General features: G+C 38.3%; 2 protein-coding genes across 3 annotated transcripts in view; one reads left to right on the top strand and one right to left on the bottom strand.

The window, feature by feature from the left end:
- Positions 1-85, top strand: part of ARID2 (AT-rich interaction domain 2) — a 188,990-nt gene extending 188,905 nt beyond the window's left edge. Inside the window, exon 21 of the mRNA XM_033222332.1 lies at positions 1-85. This exon is cut by the window's left edge and continues 3,023 nt beyond it. The gene's annotated coding sequence lies outside the window, so the exon portion shown is untranslated.
- An 11,111-nt stretch (positions 86-11,196) lies between these two features.
- Positions 11,197-18,266, bottom strand: part of SCAF11 (SR-related CTD associated factor 11) — a 79,578-nt gene continuing 72,508 nt past the window's right edge. The window contains exons 12-15 of one of the 2 annotated variants that reach the window (XM_033222330.1): positions 16,941-17,287; positions 15,094-15,264; positions 14,579-14,698; positions 11,197-14,310 (exon numbers count right to left, since the gene is read on the bottom strand). In XM_033222330.1, the coding sequence (XP_033078221.1) occupies positions 14,164-14,310; positions 14,579-14,698; positions 15,094-15,264; positions 16,941-17,287 (785 nt within the window). In that variant the 3' untranslated portion in view covers positions 11,197-14,163. Of the gene's footprint in view, positions 14,311-14,578; positions 14,699-15,045; positions 15,265-16,940; positions 17,288-18,266 lie in introns of both variants that reach the window. The other variant, XM_033222329.1, reaches the window with a different exon arrangement.

Here is an 18,266-nt window from a genome sequence, read left to right as displayed (position 1 = left end):
CCTGAAAACTCGTCTCATTACTTTATAGTCATGTCATGTATGTTTTTTTAACCATGAAATGACAATAAAATGATTTTTAAAATGAGAATGTTTTGGATAAGTGACTTCTGTCCTGATCTTAACCACTGCTATTAAATACCAAACAGAGGAAACATGATGCAAAGCAGAAGCTGCTAAGGAGCAGAAGTGGAGCTAACCACGTGGGACACCTGGCACTCTCGTTGTTACCAAATAGTAAGTTAAATGAGAACAAAATCCAGTATCTATCAAAGGAAATTTTAGCGATCACTTTCATACTGCTTGACTCTTCGCAGACTCATACAGCAGTCCGTCATACAACAACTACACTAGCCTTCTCCAGAGGCAGCAAAACAAATGAAGACAGGACCACTGTCTTATTTCATTATGATATTTTACCTCTTTCATTGCAATTTTATAGCCTCATTTCCTATTGGTAAAAATTAAGTCCAGGATTGCCTTGTGTGTGGATAAGAAACACTAAGACACACTGGCATATACTTAAGTAAGTAGATCTATTTCCTTAATAAAGACTACATTTAAATATTAAAAGAAAAGGCTATTATTAAGTCAAGTCCTGGCTCCTGTGGACTTTAGTCTGAGATACAATCCACATTGGATACATTTATTTAAAACATAAACTGCCTTTAGAAAGTAACCTAATCAAAAAGTTAAATTCTATGAAAAGTCTCATTCCCATCTGCTTCACCACCCCTGTCCCCTGACCAGATAACAACTGTTCACATTTCTTGAGTACATCTTTGGTGTTGACTACATACAAGTGAATTCAGTATTTTCTTTTTTTTTACACAAAAATATTTCATACCATAAATAATATGCTGTACTTTCTTGAAATTTTAATATTTTAAGTTTATTCCATGTTGGTAAATAGCTTTCTCATCCTTCTTACGGCTATATAATATAGTTTTCCATTTTATGGATATACTTTATTTAACTAGACCCCATATTGATAGACATTTGTTTCTAAAATTTAAGGTGCTGTTTTAAACTAGTCACTAACATTTTGCTGAACACTACTCTGTCAGGCACTGTGCTGAGCATTTTATGTGTATCGTTTCAGCCTTCACACAACCCAATGTAATAGTTAATATTTCACAAGTGGGGTAAAGGGGGTTAAGATGAGTAAGTACCTTGACCAGGTTCTTACAGCAAGTAAGTGGAACTATTTTTCCATCTCCTCTGAAGTCTAGTTATAAGGAGTAAGGAGAATTCTTTCCTCAGAGAGTCAGATTCAAGGCCAGGAGTCTGCTAGTATAAACACTATGTACCCCTAATTGTGGTGCAGATCTTTTCATTTGTATTTGCCTCATTGTTACTCGTTCTTTCTTTCTTTGCATTTTGTCTTTTTAAGATTTTCCCTAATTCTTCAGATTTCCCAAGTATTTCATTCATTAACTTGGCACCACTTTGTAAAACCAGAAAAACTTTCTGGAAATACCCTTGACAAAGGGCCATTTCTAAGACAAACGTTTATAGTAAGTTGAAACCACAGTTTGTAATCAACTATCTGTCTGGTGCCTAGTTCAAACAACCATCTCCTGACTCCTTTGGAAAGTCGTTCCTCCTAAACATTAGTATGATGTTAATGGGATTTTCCCCAGCGTACACCCTTAAATCACCTTCAGCCTGCAATACTGTTGGAGTACCTATGCTGCTGCTTCGGAAGGCGGAGACGTCCTGCTCTCAGGGTAGGCCAGACTTACAAATAATACCCAATGCAATAAAAGCTAAAAACATGTGCCATAAGGAAATTTTAAAGAGTTTGGGAGTTTAATCATGTAGCAGGCTTCATTTGATGCTGAGTTGGAAAGGGAAAATAGCAAGGGCTTTATGGAGAAGGCAAAATGTCTTTTTTATAAGTACTTTGTATTATTTTTTATCTTTTATTTATTTATTTTTGAGACAGAGTCTGGCTCTGTCACCCAGACTGGAGTGCAGTGGTGCAATCTCGGCTCACTGCAACCTCCACCTCCCAGGCTCAAGCGGTCCTCCCGAGTTAGCTGGGATTACAGGTGCAAGCCACCATGCCGGGCTAATTTTTGTATTTATTTATTTATTTTTGTAGAGATGGGGTTTTGCCATGTTGCCCATGCTCATCTCGAACTCCTGAGCTCAAGCAATCCACCCACCTCGGCCTTCCAAGGTGCTGGGATTACAGGTGTGAACCACTGCGCCCCACGCCTGAGAAGGGAAAATGTCTTTTAATGAGAGATTCTAAGGGCCAGTAGAAATTTGACACACCTCAGCCAGGCATCTATTGGTCCAGCACTTTGGCAGGCTGAGGCAGGAAGATTGCTTGAGCTCAGGAATTTGAGAACAACTTGGTCAACATGGCCAGACTTTGCCTCTACAAAAAAGAAACTTAGCTGGGTATGGTGGCGCACGCCTGTGGTTCCAACTACTGGAGAGGCTGAAGCATGAGGATATTTGAGTCCAGGAGGTTGAAGCTACAGTGAACTGTATTCGTGCCACTGCATTCCAGCCTGGGCAACAGAGTGAGACCCTGTCTCAAAATAATAATAAAATAGAAATGGACAGACCTAATGGTAGTAAGAGAGTTTGAGTTTGGAGAGGTCTTGTTCAGGATAAGAGGAGGTTATAGGTTGACAAGTGCAGGGGTTAACTAACTAGTAAGAGATCAAAGCTATACACATTCTCCACAAACAAAATATACAAAAATGAAACTCAACAATTTTAGGGAGGAGCAGAGATGACAGAAATGGCTTGGCCACCAAGTAAATGGAACTAACAGGCCCCACAAAGTGTAGTTTTGAAATCAAATGTAGTAAGTTTGACCAACACATTTGGTTGACAAGGGCTTCAGAATCTCTGGACTAGACATTATGACTTCCCTAAACTGCAGAAAACATTTAGCCTTTGCTTTTGAGAAGACGTATTGATTTGAATTATCAAATATGATGCACTGTTTATAGCTAAACTGTGAAAGACAAAACTAGACTGGCTTTCAGGTTGACCTTTTAAACAAAATCACTTTTGCAAGGCAGTTGCCTGGGACAGGCAATTTTCTAAATTGTACAACCATTGAAAATGAGTTTGTTTTTCATCTTTAGGTAAAAAATGGCATGGTTAAAGTAACTTAGAAAAACAAAGGACCTGAAAGTTGGTGCAATCTAATACAGAAAGCACTGTTTTCAATTGATTGATTGGCTATAGAGACAAGGTCTCACTGTGTTGCCCAGGCTGGTCTGAACTCCTGGGCTCAAGCAATCCTACTGCCTTGGCATCCCAGAGTGCTGGGATTTACAGGTGTGAGCCAGCATGCCTGGCTGAGCACTATTTGAAATGAACACACAACTTCACTCTTGTGCAGAGTAGGCCCTTGCATATTTGTTGCTTTATACTTATTTCTGGTTCCGAACAGATGTATGTCTTAATGTGATGCAAAATTATTCTTTGAATGGAGATTTTTTTTTCCCCCTTCAAGTTCATGGATTTTCTTTTTCCCATTGGGACTGGATTGAGAGAATGGGCAAATGTAGATTTGACTATCAAATCTAAAACAATGGCTTTGGGTTAACTGCTAGCCCCTTGATACTTTCTTTAAAAACTTTTAAATTATGAAATATAACACATACAACAAAGTGAGTAAAATGTAGAGTAGAGCTTTATTTTTATTTGTTTAGAGACAGGGTCTTGCTATGTTGCTCAGGCTGATCTTGAACTCCTGGCCTGAAGCAATCCTCCTGCCTCAACCTCCCAAGTAGCTGGGATTACAGGCATGATTCACAGTGCCTGGTTTATTATTTTACTGCAAACCCCTACAGACCCACTGCCCAGATCAAGAAAAGACCTTGATAGTCCCCCAGAAGCCTCTCATGTCCCATCTCCATCAAAGCCCCTAAACCCCCATCAGTAACAACTGTCTGAATTTTCAAAGCAATTGCTTCTACTGTTTATGGGTTTTTTTACTTTTACTATGTAAGTATGGGTCTCTAAACACTATAATTTAGTTTTGTCAATTTTTGAACTATTACAGAAATACAGTATTGGATTTATATTTTGTGCCTTTCACTCAGCTTGGTTGTGAGATTCACCTATATTGTTGGATGCAGCAATGGTTCCCTTATTTTTATTGCCGAATATTCGCAACACTGATGGCATTTAGATTGTTTCTAGATGCTATAAACATTCTACTTTTGTCTCTTGATGCACTGGGGCATGTGTTTCGGTTGGACATTAGCTTAGGAGTGGAATTTCCCTTATTATCTAGTAAGATAGTTCCACAGAGCAGTCTGGGAGGGTGCAAATGGCAAGTACAAATACAGTCCAAATTAGGTTCTGAGAGTGAACAGGACTAACCAGAAGTGCCTCAAAGGAAGTCAGATTGAGAGCCATAGGCAAGAGGATGGCTGAGCAGGTGTGCAGTCCTCACCTTCAGCCTGAGCAGACTCATTCCTTTTTAATTAAGATTTTGTTTGGAGTTCTGTAAAGTTTGTTGGCAATGTGGCATATAGGAGTTAAGTGGCTCATCACAAGTACATGATTAATATTAGATGAATTAGATAATTAGAAGTCTGCAGGATGATCTGAAAGACTAAATAGGGTGACCACTTAGTTTATTATAGTTATAATATTTGACTGATTATGAGGACTTCACACACTTTGGAGCAGGATAATGGAAACAGAAATATACAGAAGTTATTTCTAGTACCCAAACTGCTAGAAAGGTTGGAGGAAGGGTCAGTGTTAGGACCTGGATACTTCACAAAGGAAATCTCACTGGGCAGACCATGTAATGAGCTGAGAGGAATATTATAAGATGGTTGAGAGCATTTTTTCCATTCTAAAATGAAGTTAATAATGGGACCTACCTTTCAAGGTTGTTAGGAAAACTGAAGTAGGAAATACAAATTAAATTCTTGGCACAGAGCCAGTAATAAGCGCTCAGTGTTAGCCACTGCTGTTGTTGGTAATTAAGATTGTACTTATCAGCTATATATAAAGTGCTATCTATATATAGATAGTGCTATATATAAAGTGCTATCAGCTATATATAAAGTGTATAAGAAAAAGATTTCTGGAAATTATTTGAAAAAGCAATACTACAATAATTTTACAAGCTATAACTCCATTAGGCAAGAGTGTAAATAAAAATCTTGTTAAATTAAGTATACTCTTCCTAACCTTACCAACAGCTGGGTTCCTACAAGAGGTTGGTTGCACTGTGAACTACTGTGTGAACACCCTGGAAATGTTTGGTGTCTTGTCTCTGAAGGTGCTGTTTTGCCATCTTCCTAGTGCTTAGTGGGCTCAAAATCCCAGATAATGTGGTAAATTTGAATTTGAAAACAACGTTAAAAAGAGTTACGTGTGTGTACAAACTATCAGGTGCTGTTGATGTTTCTGAGAGCAGGGGTAGAATCCAAATAAGCTGTGATCTGGCCAGGCATAGTGGCTCACACCTGTAATCCCAGCATTTTGGGAGACTGAGTCAGGTAGATTGCTTGAGCCTAGGAGTTTGAGACCAGCCTAGGCAACATGGTGAACCCTCATTTCTACAAAAAATACAAAAATTAGCATGATAGCACGTGCCTGTATTTCCAGTATTTGGGAGGATCACTAGAGCCCAGGAGGTTGAGCCTACAGTGAGCTGTGATCATGTGGCTGCACTCCAGCCTGAGTTATGGATAGAGCAAGACTGTCTCAAAAAGACAACAAGCTGTAATCTAATTAATTATGTTACTCTAACAGAACAGCTGTGATCTGCAGGGGATCTAAAAAAGTTACATGGTTTGCTTCTTGGCTGCACATTAGACTCCACCTGGGAGATTTTAAAATACCCCATCCCAGAGACAGATATAATTGGTTTGGGGGGTGGGCCTGTGCTTGTGCATGGCCTTTTATAAAACTCTCCATATGACCCTAAGTATGCAGCTAGATTGCAAACCACTTGATAAGTTAAGTTGCATTTCCATCACTGTCCAACAGGGATGAAAACAGCGAGAAAACAGTCCTGGTTATATAGGCAGGAATTTCCCCAAGTAAATGTGGAGTAAATTTCAAGACATTCCCATCTGTTATCTCAATCCTCAGTAACCCTGCAAGGTAGATAGGCAGCACCCCTTTTTATAGGTAATTCAGGTTCAGAGAGCGTATACTCACTGTCACAAAACCGGGCCCTCTGTGAGCTTTAAAGCCCAGATACCCCTACTTATCACCAGAAATGGATTGTCTTCTGTCGTACTCACAGGATTGGTGGGGAGTATGCTCAGCTAGTTACGGTTTGGGAAGTCCATTGCTTCATGACTAAAGCGTTTCTCACTCCACAAAGCCAGTGGGTGCTGACTATTACAGACTAGAACTCATCAGTTGCCACAGAAGTTAAGCTCCTCCCTGAGGAACTGAGTGTGAGGAGACACCAGACAGTTGCCCATCACAGCCAGATGCTCAAGCATCTGAGAACTCAGACCAGTTCCAGCGTGGGAAACTTTCAGCTCTTCAGCCTAGAGCAAAGCCTTTACCCCATCTCTTGCCCTCATACCACAAGCCGTGAGGCCTGCAATTTTGAAGATAGTTTTTCTGATCATGCAATTTTTATTAACTGTGAAATTTGGGAGACAAAAGCATACAGGGGAAAAAAATCCTCTGTTACCCAGAAACAACTTCTATTAATAATATATATATTTTTTGCCTTAAAGTTTTTAGACGGGAAAAAAATCCTCTATTATCCAGAAACAACTTCTATTAATAATATATATATTTTTGCCTTAAAGTTTTTAAAGAAAGTTAGGATAATTGTATATAGTTTTTGTCCTATATTTTCTCCATTTAATATTAAAGGAGTACGTTCTTCCACCTCCTGCCCCCGGAAACATTTAAAATAGCTGTAAAATACTTTTATATGAATGAACCATAGTTTATGTTAACCATCTCCCTCCAGTTTTCCACTAATATGGGAAAGAAATATGTGGACCAGGATGTTTACAGTATGAAAAGAATATATAATCCCTTTAAGGTTCTTTATACCTATTTTCAAATTGCCTTTCAGAAAAATTGTACATATTTGCACACCCCCCACAGTAGTGTTTGATCATGGCACTCTTGACACAATTGGAAATGACCAGTTTGACAAAATTTAAAACACTGTTGTTTAATGTTTCTGGCTGAACACTTCTCATGTTTTTAGTTTTGTTTTGTTTTGAGACAGAGTTTCACTCTTGTTGCCCAGGCTGGAGTGCAATGGCACAATCTTGGCTCACCACAACCTCTGCCTCCCAGGTTCAAGTGATTTTCCTGCCTCAGCCTCCCGAGTAGCTGGGATTACAGGCATGCACCACTACGCCCGGCTAATTTTGTATTTTTAATAGAAACGGGGTTTCTCCATGTTGTTCAGGCTGGTCTGAAACTCCTGACCTCTGGTGACCTGCCCACCTTGGCCTCCTAAAGTACTGGGATTACAGGTATGAGCCACCGCGCCCGGCCCACTTCTCATGTTCTAACCGCTTGTATTGAGCCATAAAACATTTTGAGCACTCATTTCAAAATGTAAATCTGATCATGTCAAACACCTCCAGTTTAAAAGCTTTTCCTTACAAAATATGTTGCCGAAAAACTCCTCTCAATCTTTGTTCCAGCCATTCCAGGCTTAGGGATGCCATGCTCTCTGGCAAGACCCACTCTTGCCCCATTCCCTCTGCCAGCTCATGCTCTCCCTCCCTAGCTACCATTTGGCTCTTAGCTGAAGTGTCAACCCCCTTCCTACCCCAGGGGTCGTCCCTGACCAGTCTTAGACTTCATAAACCCATCAGATTCTTGGAGCATCTGGTTGTCCTATTTGCACCCTGATCAGTTATACATGTACCTGTTTTCCCCACCAAGTATATGGTTCCATGATTGTTTTGCTCCCTCTTCTCTACTGTGTAACACACACAGGCTGGCACCATCTGTTGAAGAAATGATGTGGAATAATTTGGCCAAAACTATACTATTGGATGATTAGTCTATAGTGTCTAAGATGAAAATGGTTTCCACAGAATTTAAGTAAGAGTTAAAACTATTGAAAGAAGTCAAAGGTAACATGGCTGGAAACGAGCTGGAATTTATTGTAAAGGAGGAATCGATGCACAGGAAACAGAAAATGAAAACAGGGCAAGAAAAGCAAAGAATACACTAAAGATGGCTTCATGGTTAAATATCTCCAAAACAGGAAATATGGGAGTGCTATTAAAAAGTCAAAAATGAGGCCAGGCACCATGGCTCATGCCTATAATCCCAGCACTTTGGGAGGCCAAGGCAGGACAATTGCTTGAGCTCAGGAGTTTGAGACCAGCCAGGGCACCAGAGCAAGATCCTGTCTCCACAAAATTTAAAAAATTAGCCAGGCAGAGTGGCCCATGACTGTAGTCCCAGCTACTTGGAAGGCTGAGGTGTAACAATCCCTTGAGTCCAGGAGGTTGAGGCTGCAGTGAGCCGAGATCACGCCACTGCACTCCAGCCTGTGCAACAAACCGAGACTGTCTCCAAAAAAAAAAAAAAGTCAAAAATGAGTGGACCTAATTAGACATATGATACATGTCCCTTCCTCTCACTTTCCCCATGCTGTTTTCACTTCTCTATATCAGCTATCATTCCTGCGTTACTATACGAACGTAAGTTTATATATGTGAACTCAATTAACATCCCCAAGTCTAGCATGGACTTGGATGTGAATCTTGGCTCCATTAAGTAGCTGTGCAACTAGATAACTCAGTTAATCCTTTATGTACCTCAATTTTGTCAAATTACTAGAATTGGTTTTATAAATGAAATGTGGTAATACATATGAAATGTTTGACAGAATGCCTAGCACATACTAGAAGCTTAATATGGTAATATTTACTGTACTATTCCTTTTAGAATACTGTGGTAAGATGAAACCTGACATGAAGAATCTAAGAATTCTTTATACACATAGGTGTGCATTGTTTGATGAACTGAACATTCCGGAAGACCTATGAACAGGCCATGCGCAGTGGCTCATGCCTATAATCCCAGCACTTTGGGAGGTTGAGGCAGTTGGATTGCTTGAATCCAGGAGTTTGAGACCAGCCTGGGCAACACAGCAAAACCCCATCTCTACAAAAAATACGAAAGTTAGCCAGGTGTGGTAGTGTACACCTATAGTCCCAGCTACTCAGGAGGCTGAGGTGGGAGGACTGCTTGAGCCTGGGAGGTTGAGGCTGCAGTCAGTGATTGTGCCACTGCACTCTTGCAAGGGCAACAAAGTGAGACTCTTGGCTCACAAAAAAAAAAAAAAAAAAAATTGTTCAGTGGTAAGTCACAAAGGATGTTCATTAAAGCGTTCTTCCTAATAGCCAAAACCTGCACATAACTTAAATGACCAGCAAGAGAGGAACATGATGTAGCCATTATAAAGAACATGGCACATTCATACATACTGATATCTTCAGTTTATTAAGGGAACTAGAGATGCAGAACAACTTACAAAATATAATTCATATGCTGGGAAAAACGATCTGTGCAACCTGCTTTCCTGGAACCTTACAAAACATTGTGTTTGAGACAGTATCTCGCTCTAACACCCAGGCTGGAGTGCAGTGGCACAATTTTGGCTCACTGCAACCTCTGCCTCCTGGGCTCAAGCAATTCTCCCACTTCAGCCTCCCAAGTATCTTGAGACCACAGGTACACACCACCTCGCCTGGGCAACTTTTTTGATTTTTTGTAGAGACAGGGTCTTGCTGTGTTACCCAGCCTGATTTCCAACTCCTGAGCTCAAGCAGTCCTCCTGGCTTGGCCTCCCAAAGTGCTGGGATTACAGGTGGGAACCATCTTGCCACCAAGTTAAAAAAATTTTTGTAAATGCATTAAAGAGTTTGGAAATATATACAAACAAATCTTTGTAGTGGTTCTTTGGATAGAAAAATCAGCTTAAGAAAATGAAGTTTCACAGTATATGTAATTCAGTTTTAGAAAGTATGCATCATGTGTGTATAATCACATTAAAAAAATTTTATAAAATGAGATATTCTATTTGTAGAATCAAGCCCAAGAAAATCTGAAATTGGTAGAGATTGTTTATGTATCTTATTTATATTTTACTAATTTATATTCATAAAAGCAACTTAGGCCAGACACAGTGGCTCACGCCTGTAATCCAGCTCTCTGGGAGGCTGAGGTGGGCAGATCACCTGAGGTCAGGAGTTCGAGACTGGCCTGGCCAACATGGTGAAGCCCCGTCTCTACTAAAAATACCAAAATTAGCCAGGCGTGGTGGCAGGCACCTGTAATCCCAGCTACTCAGGAGGCTGAGGCAGGAGAATCACTTGAACCTGGGAGGCAGAGGGTGCAGTGAGCCGAGATCGCACCATTGCACTCCAGCCTGGGTGACAAGAGCGAACTACCGTCTCAAAAAAAAAAAAAAAAGGCAACTTAATATCCAACAGTGGAGGATTGTTTTAATGGTACAGTCACGTTATAGACTACTATACAGCCATTTGGGCCAGGTGCAGTGGCTAACGTCTGTAATTCAAGCACTTTGGGAGGCTGAGCAGGCAGATCACTTGAGGTCAGGAATTCCAGACCAACATAGTGAAACCCCATCTCTACTAAAAATACAAAAATTAGCCAGGTATGGTGGCAGGTGCCTGTAATCCCAGCTACTCAAGAGGCTGAAGCAGGAGAATTGCTTGAACCCGGAAGGTGGAGGGTGCAGTGAGCTGAGATGGTGCCACTGCATTCCAGCCTGGGCAAGAGCGATATTCTATCTCAAAAAAAAAAAAAAAAAGAATACTATACAGCCAGTATATATCATTTTTTATTGATAAAATAAGCTGTAATTTTTATTAAAATAGAAAATTCTCAGTACATCAAGTGAAAATGAAAGGTTACAACATAATTATGTGCAGCTTGTTTGGCATTAGTTGTTACCTTTGGTAGGATTACAGGTGATTTTTCTCCTTTTACACATTTACTACAGTTTTTCTAATTTCTTACAATAATTATGTAATTAGGGGAAATGCCATTAAAATATATGCTTATAGCTAACTCTAAGGTTGCTTTAGAGCTTGGGTATTATGGAACCATGATGCGAATGACTTTGGTACAAATCCAAGTAACACTTCAACACATTTGTAAGGAATTACAATCGAGAAGTCACCATTCCCCTGGAAACTTAATAATAAAATGTTAAAGACATTAGTTTATCAAAAGAATTTATTAGAAAATATTACACACTACATACATATTTATTTAAGAGTATAATTTCAGTAGACAGCACTCCAACTTCTTAATAAAAACAATATCTCATGGACCCTGGGGCAATCACTGTGCTTCTGAAGCTACATCTTTTGGATGGAACATTCAAGCAGTATACACTGTGGCCATTTAAAGGAAAGTAAGAGAAAAAAATGTGGTAATTACCAAAACAAATTTTAAAAAGCACAAAACTTTTAGAATGTTAACGGATAACTACTATTAGTCTCAAAATTCTAGGCATTTCTATACAATATTGGTCAATGTGACTAGTAAATGAAAGGGACCAAGGTTTCAAAGATCAAGTCAATACTGAACCTTGATAAATAACAAGAAATGTAACTCCACAAAATGTTTCTGATTAAGTTTGTGCCCATGCAAAATTAACATAAATTTCTTAAAGAATGAGGAATGTTAAAGCAATGTATTTTTTCAACATAAAGCATGCATTTTCTAATACATTCTTAAACATTTCAAAATTTTAAAAGTTTGAATTCTAATCAAATAACACACTTCATTAGCTATTAATGCAGTCTAACCAGTGCCCCCATCAGATATGGAACACACACTTGTTATTGTCATGGAAATAATTCATGGGAGTGCTACTAAAGATATATGAGACTTCAACTCTTGACCACACCACTTTTGCTCCAAAACTTTAGAACTTGTTTGCAAAAGCTAAAAGGTATAAAGCACATTTTAAAATGTCACCCAATTCTCAAATGTCACTGAAAGGAAATGCAGGAAAAGCATGTATTGTGTGATTAATCAACTTAGACACAGCAATTTGCTGCAAAAATTTCAAAGTATGAACTAGCTTTAACTCAAAACACTTTGAACATTCACAAATTTGTTTGTAGAGTTCTAACCTAAAACAACTAAGGAGGTGTGCCTTGATATTCTGAAACACTGTCATAATACTTTATTAGAAGAAATACACTTGAAATTTCTTTATCATAATCTAAATGCAAACTTTAAAAATATATACCAGTAGAATACCATATTACAAATGCCCAGAAATGTAGAATGAAGGTCAAAAACTGCTTGGAAATATTTTTATGATTACACTCATAACTTAACAAAGCTTATGAACTAGCACAATCATTATGGGGCCAACATTTCAAAATATTTTGCCTATCAAAGCTAGCACCAGGAAAAGTATTATGCATGTAAAATTGAGAAACAGATAATCCTTACTTTAGAAAAGCACAGTTCTACAGAGTATTGCTCTGGCTAGTTTAGCTAGTAAAAGGGTCAGTTCATCTCACTGAGGCATGTATCTCCTTGGATCCACTAACTTATCTGAAGAACTTTCCAGGTACTTGGTATGTACTGAAAATTCTTACTGGAATCAGAGTTTATCATGGAGAAAACCCACTGTTCTTTCAGTTAAAATAATGGCCCGATAAACATTTTAAACTTACCTTTTATAAAAACTGAGATATTCTAGTACTAAAAAGAGGAAAACAAACAAACAACAAAACAAAACAAAAAAACATATCCCTAGTCCCTGAAAGGCTAAACAAGACTCCATTATTTAACTTTCCCCTGCGTTTCTAAAACACAGGTTTTATTGGCTAGAATTTTAGAATTTTGCAACATGGCTAATGGCTACCACCTGATCACCAAATTAACACTTCATTCATTGTAACAAGTGTGAAAATAATTTCATCAGTGATTAAACAACGACTTTATGCCAGTGCCATGAGTCTTGTAATTCTTAGTCCCAAGGAAGGGAGGATAACAGCTTAACAGCAGTTCTCAAATTGGCACAAATAATTTATCATCTGCAATGGGTAGAAGAAGATACTATGAAAGAACATAATTTCTACAAAGTCAACACTTTTTTTTGAGACGGAGATTTGCTCCTGTTGCCCAGGCTGAAGTGCAATGGCATGGTCTCGGCTCACTGCAACCTCTGCCTCCTGGGTTCAACTGATTCTCCTGCCTCAGCCTCCCGATTAGCTGGGATTACAGGCATGCACCAACACGCCTGGCTAATTTTTGTATTTTTAGTAGAGACAGGGTTTCACCATGTTGGCCAGGCTGGTCTCGATGATCTAACCTCAGGTGATCCACCCGCCTCGGCCTCCCAAAGTGCTGGGATTATAGGTGTGAGCCATCATGCCTGGCCGAAAGTCAACAATTTTTCCAAATCTTTTTCCTCAAAGTCTTCAACAAAGACTTTGAACTGCCAAAGTTGTAATCTAGTAAGTCAAACTGCTTATCTCAATTCGGGGTAAAAAAAAAAGGCACAAAAGAAAAACAAGCAGCATAACCTTTATTTGGTCATACAATAGGTGAAGAATGTCTCAATGTTTTGAACACTAAATTTTACTCATGTGATAATTTTTTTCTATCTAGGTAATTTATTCAGATATGTGCTTTAAAAATACACATTAGGAACTCTGCAACTGATATGTTCTATTTAATATTAGAAACATTTTTCATGGTAATACATTATTTAACTTTCTATAATTAGAGGGAAAAAATCAATCATAAAGATCATACTTTATATTTTAACCTGACAGAATAAATGCATTTTATATATATCTCTTTGAAAACCAGTGCACTTAGAAGTTTCTAATTTATGCACTCCATTGCTCTAATCAAAAAGCTATGCATCTTTCAGTATCCACACTATAACACAGTCCTAGTAAAGATGCACATTCCTTTCAACCCTTTACTTTCCCTTGAATTTTGTGGGGGAGGTTGGAGGGGAAGGAAGGATACAGAAGTTTCAGTGCAGATCTATATTTATTTAGAACAAAACATCATATCCTATGTTAAAAAAATAATTTTATCAAAACCAAATTTCAATCACAGTTATGTATGATTTTCAGTTAATGGTACATGTTGAAATTGCACTTTGCAGATATCCTGATAATGTCTTTGACAGCGTTCCCCATTTCAGCCTATGTTTTTTTCAGTAGACACAGGTTCTTCCAGAGTTTTCTTTTGGCTCCCCTTCCGTGAATATTTGTATTTGTCTACATAAGCTTTAACCAGATTTGCCACTTTAGTAGAATTTACTTCTCCACTCTTACTATGACAAACCTAAGAAAAAAGGGGTGAGGGGTAAACATTTTTCATGCTTAAAGGGATTAAAGCCAAAATAGAAAGCTTTGTGAAAAACAACCCCAAAGAGATAACCAGACTTATTTTCATGTTTCATTATCTCATACAAACTAGTCAAAAGGCAAAAAAGTAGACAGGAATTAGTAGGAGCTAGCTTTTATTATTTTAATTAAACTTCAGCATTCATTTATTAAAACAGAGGTGGTTCAAAACAATGTGCACATACTTCACTAAAGGCATAACTTACTTTATCTACTGCTTTCCGTACAATTTCTTTATATTCTTCCTTGGTGATATCTTTATTCTGGTAAAATGGCTTAATGGCCAATTTTACCTCTTGTGCTGCTTTTTCTTGAATTTGCAATTTCTGATGAGAAGAAAATGTGTAATTTATTATTTACCAGTCATAAGCTCTCATGAAATTTCAAACAATTGAAAATATTTCACATTTACAGTAAGAGACTCTCCAACTATTAATGTGACAAATACAAAACAGTTTATTTACTAAAACATATCAAACATTTCTAAAAACAATTATAAAGTATTACTAATAATTTACTGGACATCAACTCATCTAGAGAGAATCCTTCAAATAATACTAGCATTTAGACTGCCAATAAGAAATTCCCTTCACCACTCATACAATAAAAAGCTGATATTTTTCACCTTTATCATATACAGAATTATGGAGGTTGCTCTCAACCTTGAACTTGCCTTGTCTGTCTTCGAGCTATCTGCGCTGGCTTCCACTGTTACACTTACTTTGCTTTCTGCCAATTTTACAGCAGCATTAGAGGCTTTGCTGTGACTTGATGACGAAGTATTACCAGAACTTGGTCCCTGAACCGTTCCCGTATTTCCTGGGGCTGCTGTTGGAGCAGGCAAAACTGGTGTACTCATGTTATTACTTACATGAGAAGAACTAGGAATACCCTGTTTTAAAGAGTTATCATCAGTTAATGAATTACTTGCACTCGATAGAAGTCTTTTAGTGATGTATTAGAAATAACATTAAAAAACACAAAGCAAACCAACCTTAGTACTAAAGAAAAATGCATATTTCAGGTAATTATATCTAAAGGGCCCTTTAAAGAAAAATGAGTAACACTTTTAAACAGGACCTTATTTAGATATGTCAAGATGAGTTTTAAATTATATATATGTATTGTAACATTCTGACAGCAACCCTAAAAACAAGGAGAAGGAGAAGAGCTTTTAAAGAACTGTATCTTTCCTGCAAGGATCTTCAGGAATATTAACGAAAATAAGTGCCCCCACTTTAAAGATTGGAAAAAATAAGGCAGTAAAATCAAATGGCTTGTAGTAAGTTGATAGGAGAAAAAGATTAAGATACAAGATACTAAAATCCATTTTCCCTATTCTTTCAACTCTATCGTACTGTCAGGATTCTACTTTATTTATTTATTTATTTATTTTGAGACAAAGTCTCACTCTCTCCCATGCTAGAGTGCAGTGGCGCAATCTTGGCTCACTGCAATCTCTGACTACTGGTTCAAGTGATTCTCAAGCCTCAGCCTCCAAGTAGCCGGGATTACAGGCATGCATCACCATGCCTGGCTAATTTTTGTATATATATATATATTTTTTGAGACAGAGTCTTGTTCTGTCACCCAGGCTGGAGTGCAGTGGCACGATCTTGGCTCACTGCACCCTCTGCCTCCTGAGTTCAAGCAATTCTCCTGCCTCAGCCTCCTGAGTAGCTGGGATTACAGGTGCCCGCCACCACACCCAGCTAATTTTTGTATATTTAGTAGAGGCAGGGTTTCACCATGTTGGCCAAGCTGGTCACGAACTCCTGACTTCAACTGATCCACCTGCCTTGGCCTCTCAACGTGCTGGAATTATAGGCGTGAGCCACCGTGCCTGGCCTAATTTTTGTGTTTTTGGTAGAGATGGGGTTTCACCATGTTGGCCAAGCTGGTCACGAAGTCCTGACTTCAACTGATCCACCTGCCTTGGCCTCCCAACGTGCTGGGATAACAGGTGTGAGCCACCATGCCTGCCTAGGATTCTAAAATTTTTTAAAGGCAGTCATAAAATTATAAGCAACACAATGTTTGCAAATTATTCAAATTTTCTATGTCTCACAGAGGCACTTCTTTCTTTTCAGCATGATAAATTCATGAAAATGAAACACAGATGGTAATGGATAATGAACAGCTTTATCTAGTGTTTGTCTGAACAAGACAATAAAAGCTTCATCATAGCACTTAATCACTAGTTCCCACCGCCCCATATAACCACCCCAAACAATGCAAAACAGCGGAAAAATGTACAGCGCCCACCACTTGATTCTAATTTGGCTTATAATTTGGTTTACTTAATATGAAAAAAAAAATCCTGTTCAGATATAAGTAACAGCATATATGTAGCTTGGATTTGGTAATAAGTATTTAATTAATTTTCTAATTTGGGAGTTGGGGGGGTTTTGAGGATAGTGAAAGAGGGACTATGAAGGTTTACCATAACTAAAATCAAATAAACAAATTGTTTTTGAATGCCAGGATGCCTTTTTTTGAACATCTGTCCTGAACAGCTAAATGTTTACAATGGCTATATTGATTAAACTTGAGTTGCTAAAAACATACCTGCAATTGCTTTCCATCTGGTTGTGAAGTAATGTAGTTGACTTGTTGGGATGGTGGGGGAGGGGGGGGTGGTGGTGGTAGTCCCTGAGATACACCGGTAGGAGCGGCTACCTGCATAAGGGGCACTCCTGTGTGGAGATGCAAGGGTAGCTGAGGATGAACGTTAAATGGATTGCGTTGGATGTTCATCAAAGGAGCATGAACACCCACTGGATACGGGAAGATATTCATAGGCTGGTGTTGTGCATTCATTTGTTGCTGCATTACATTCATTTGTGGTTGCATCATATTTATAGGTAGCTGAGAACCATCAACTTGCTGGTTTGTTTGGTCTTTTAGGCTAGAATCTATCAAAAGAAAAAAAGCTTGTGAAAAAAGTCATGTTATAAATCTCTGTAGACAGAGAAACAAGCAATGGTTACAGTAAAATTAAATAGCAATTAATAGGCTCAGTATAACAGTACCAATCTCCAACTGCTTAATTTAATCCTGTCATTTCTAAATAATGTGAACTGATTTTCTAGCTGAAAGAAAACATGTGGCCAGGCGCGGTGGCCCAAGCTTGTAATCTCAGCACTTTGGGAGGCTGAGGTGGGCGGATCACCTGAGGTCAGGAGTTCGAGAGCAGCCTGGCCAACATGGTCAAACTCCGTCTCTACTAAAAAATTACAAAAATTAGCCAGGTGTGGTGGTGGGCGCCTGTAATCCCAGCTATTCGGGAGGCTGGAGAATTGCTTGAACCCAGGAGGTGGAGGCTGCAGTGAGCAAAGATCATGCCATTGCACTCCAGCCTGGGCAAAAAAAGAGAAACTCCACCTTGAAAAACAAAACAAACATTCACCTGAAAATATGTTTTAAGAATAAGTTCATGCAAAACATACATCAACAATCAGTAGCTGAAGAAACTGACTAGTTAAAAATCACATAAAATTTAGTTACTAAATTATAATATTATTCAATTTTTGTATCTTCAACAGCCTTTTTCTTGCAATGTTCTTAACAAGAAAAAAAAGGAAATATAAATCTTTACTATTAAAACAATGGCTTATTTTATTTGTATGAGAACAATTATCAAAAAAATTAAAAGTACACATATCTGAAATCAACAAATTAGAGGTTAAATCCTGCATAGGAATATCCCAAACTCTTTTACTGTAGCAAACAGTGCTGAAAATATTTAAGTCTTTGGTAAGGTCTGCAGCAAAGGTAGCGTTAATAATATACTTATGTAGATAAATGTATGTGTATATACATTTATATAATGCAAAGTGACCTGTAAACAACTAGGGTTCAGCTTATTATAAAAACTACAAATAAGGATCATTT

This window comes from Trachypithecus francoisi, unplaced genomic scaffold, assembly GCF_009764315.1.
Source record: "Trachypithecus francoisi isolate TF-2019V2 unplaced genomic scaffold, Tfra_2.0 Lachesis_group11, whole genome shotgun sequence".
In the NCBI taxonomy this organism is placed as follows: Eukaryota; Metazoa; Chordata; class Mammalia; order Primates; family Cercopithecidae; genus Trachypithecus; species Trachypithecus francoisi.
Note: the sequence above shows the minus strand (reverse complement) of the source record. Positions and strands in the feature narration are given on the sequence as shown.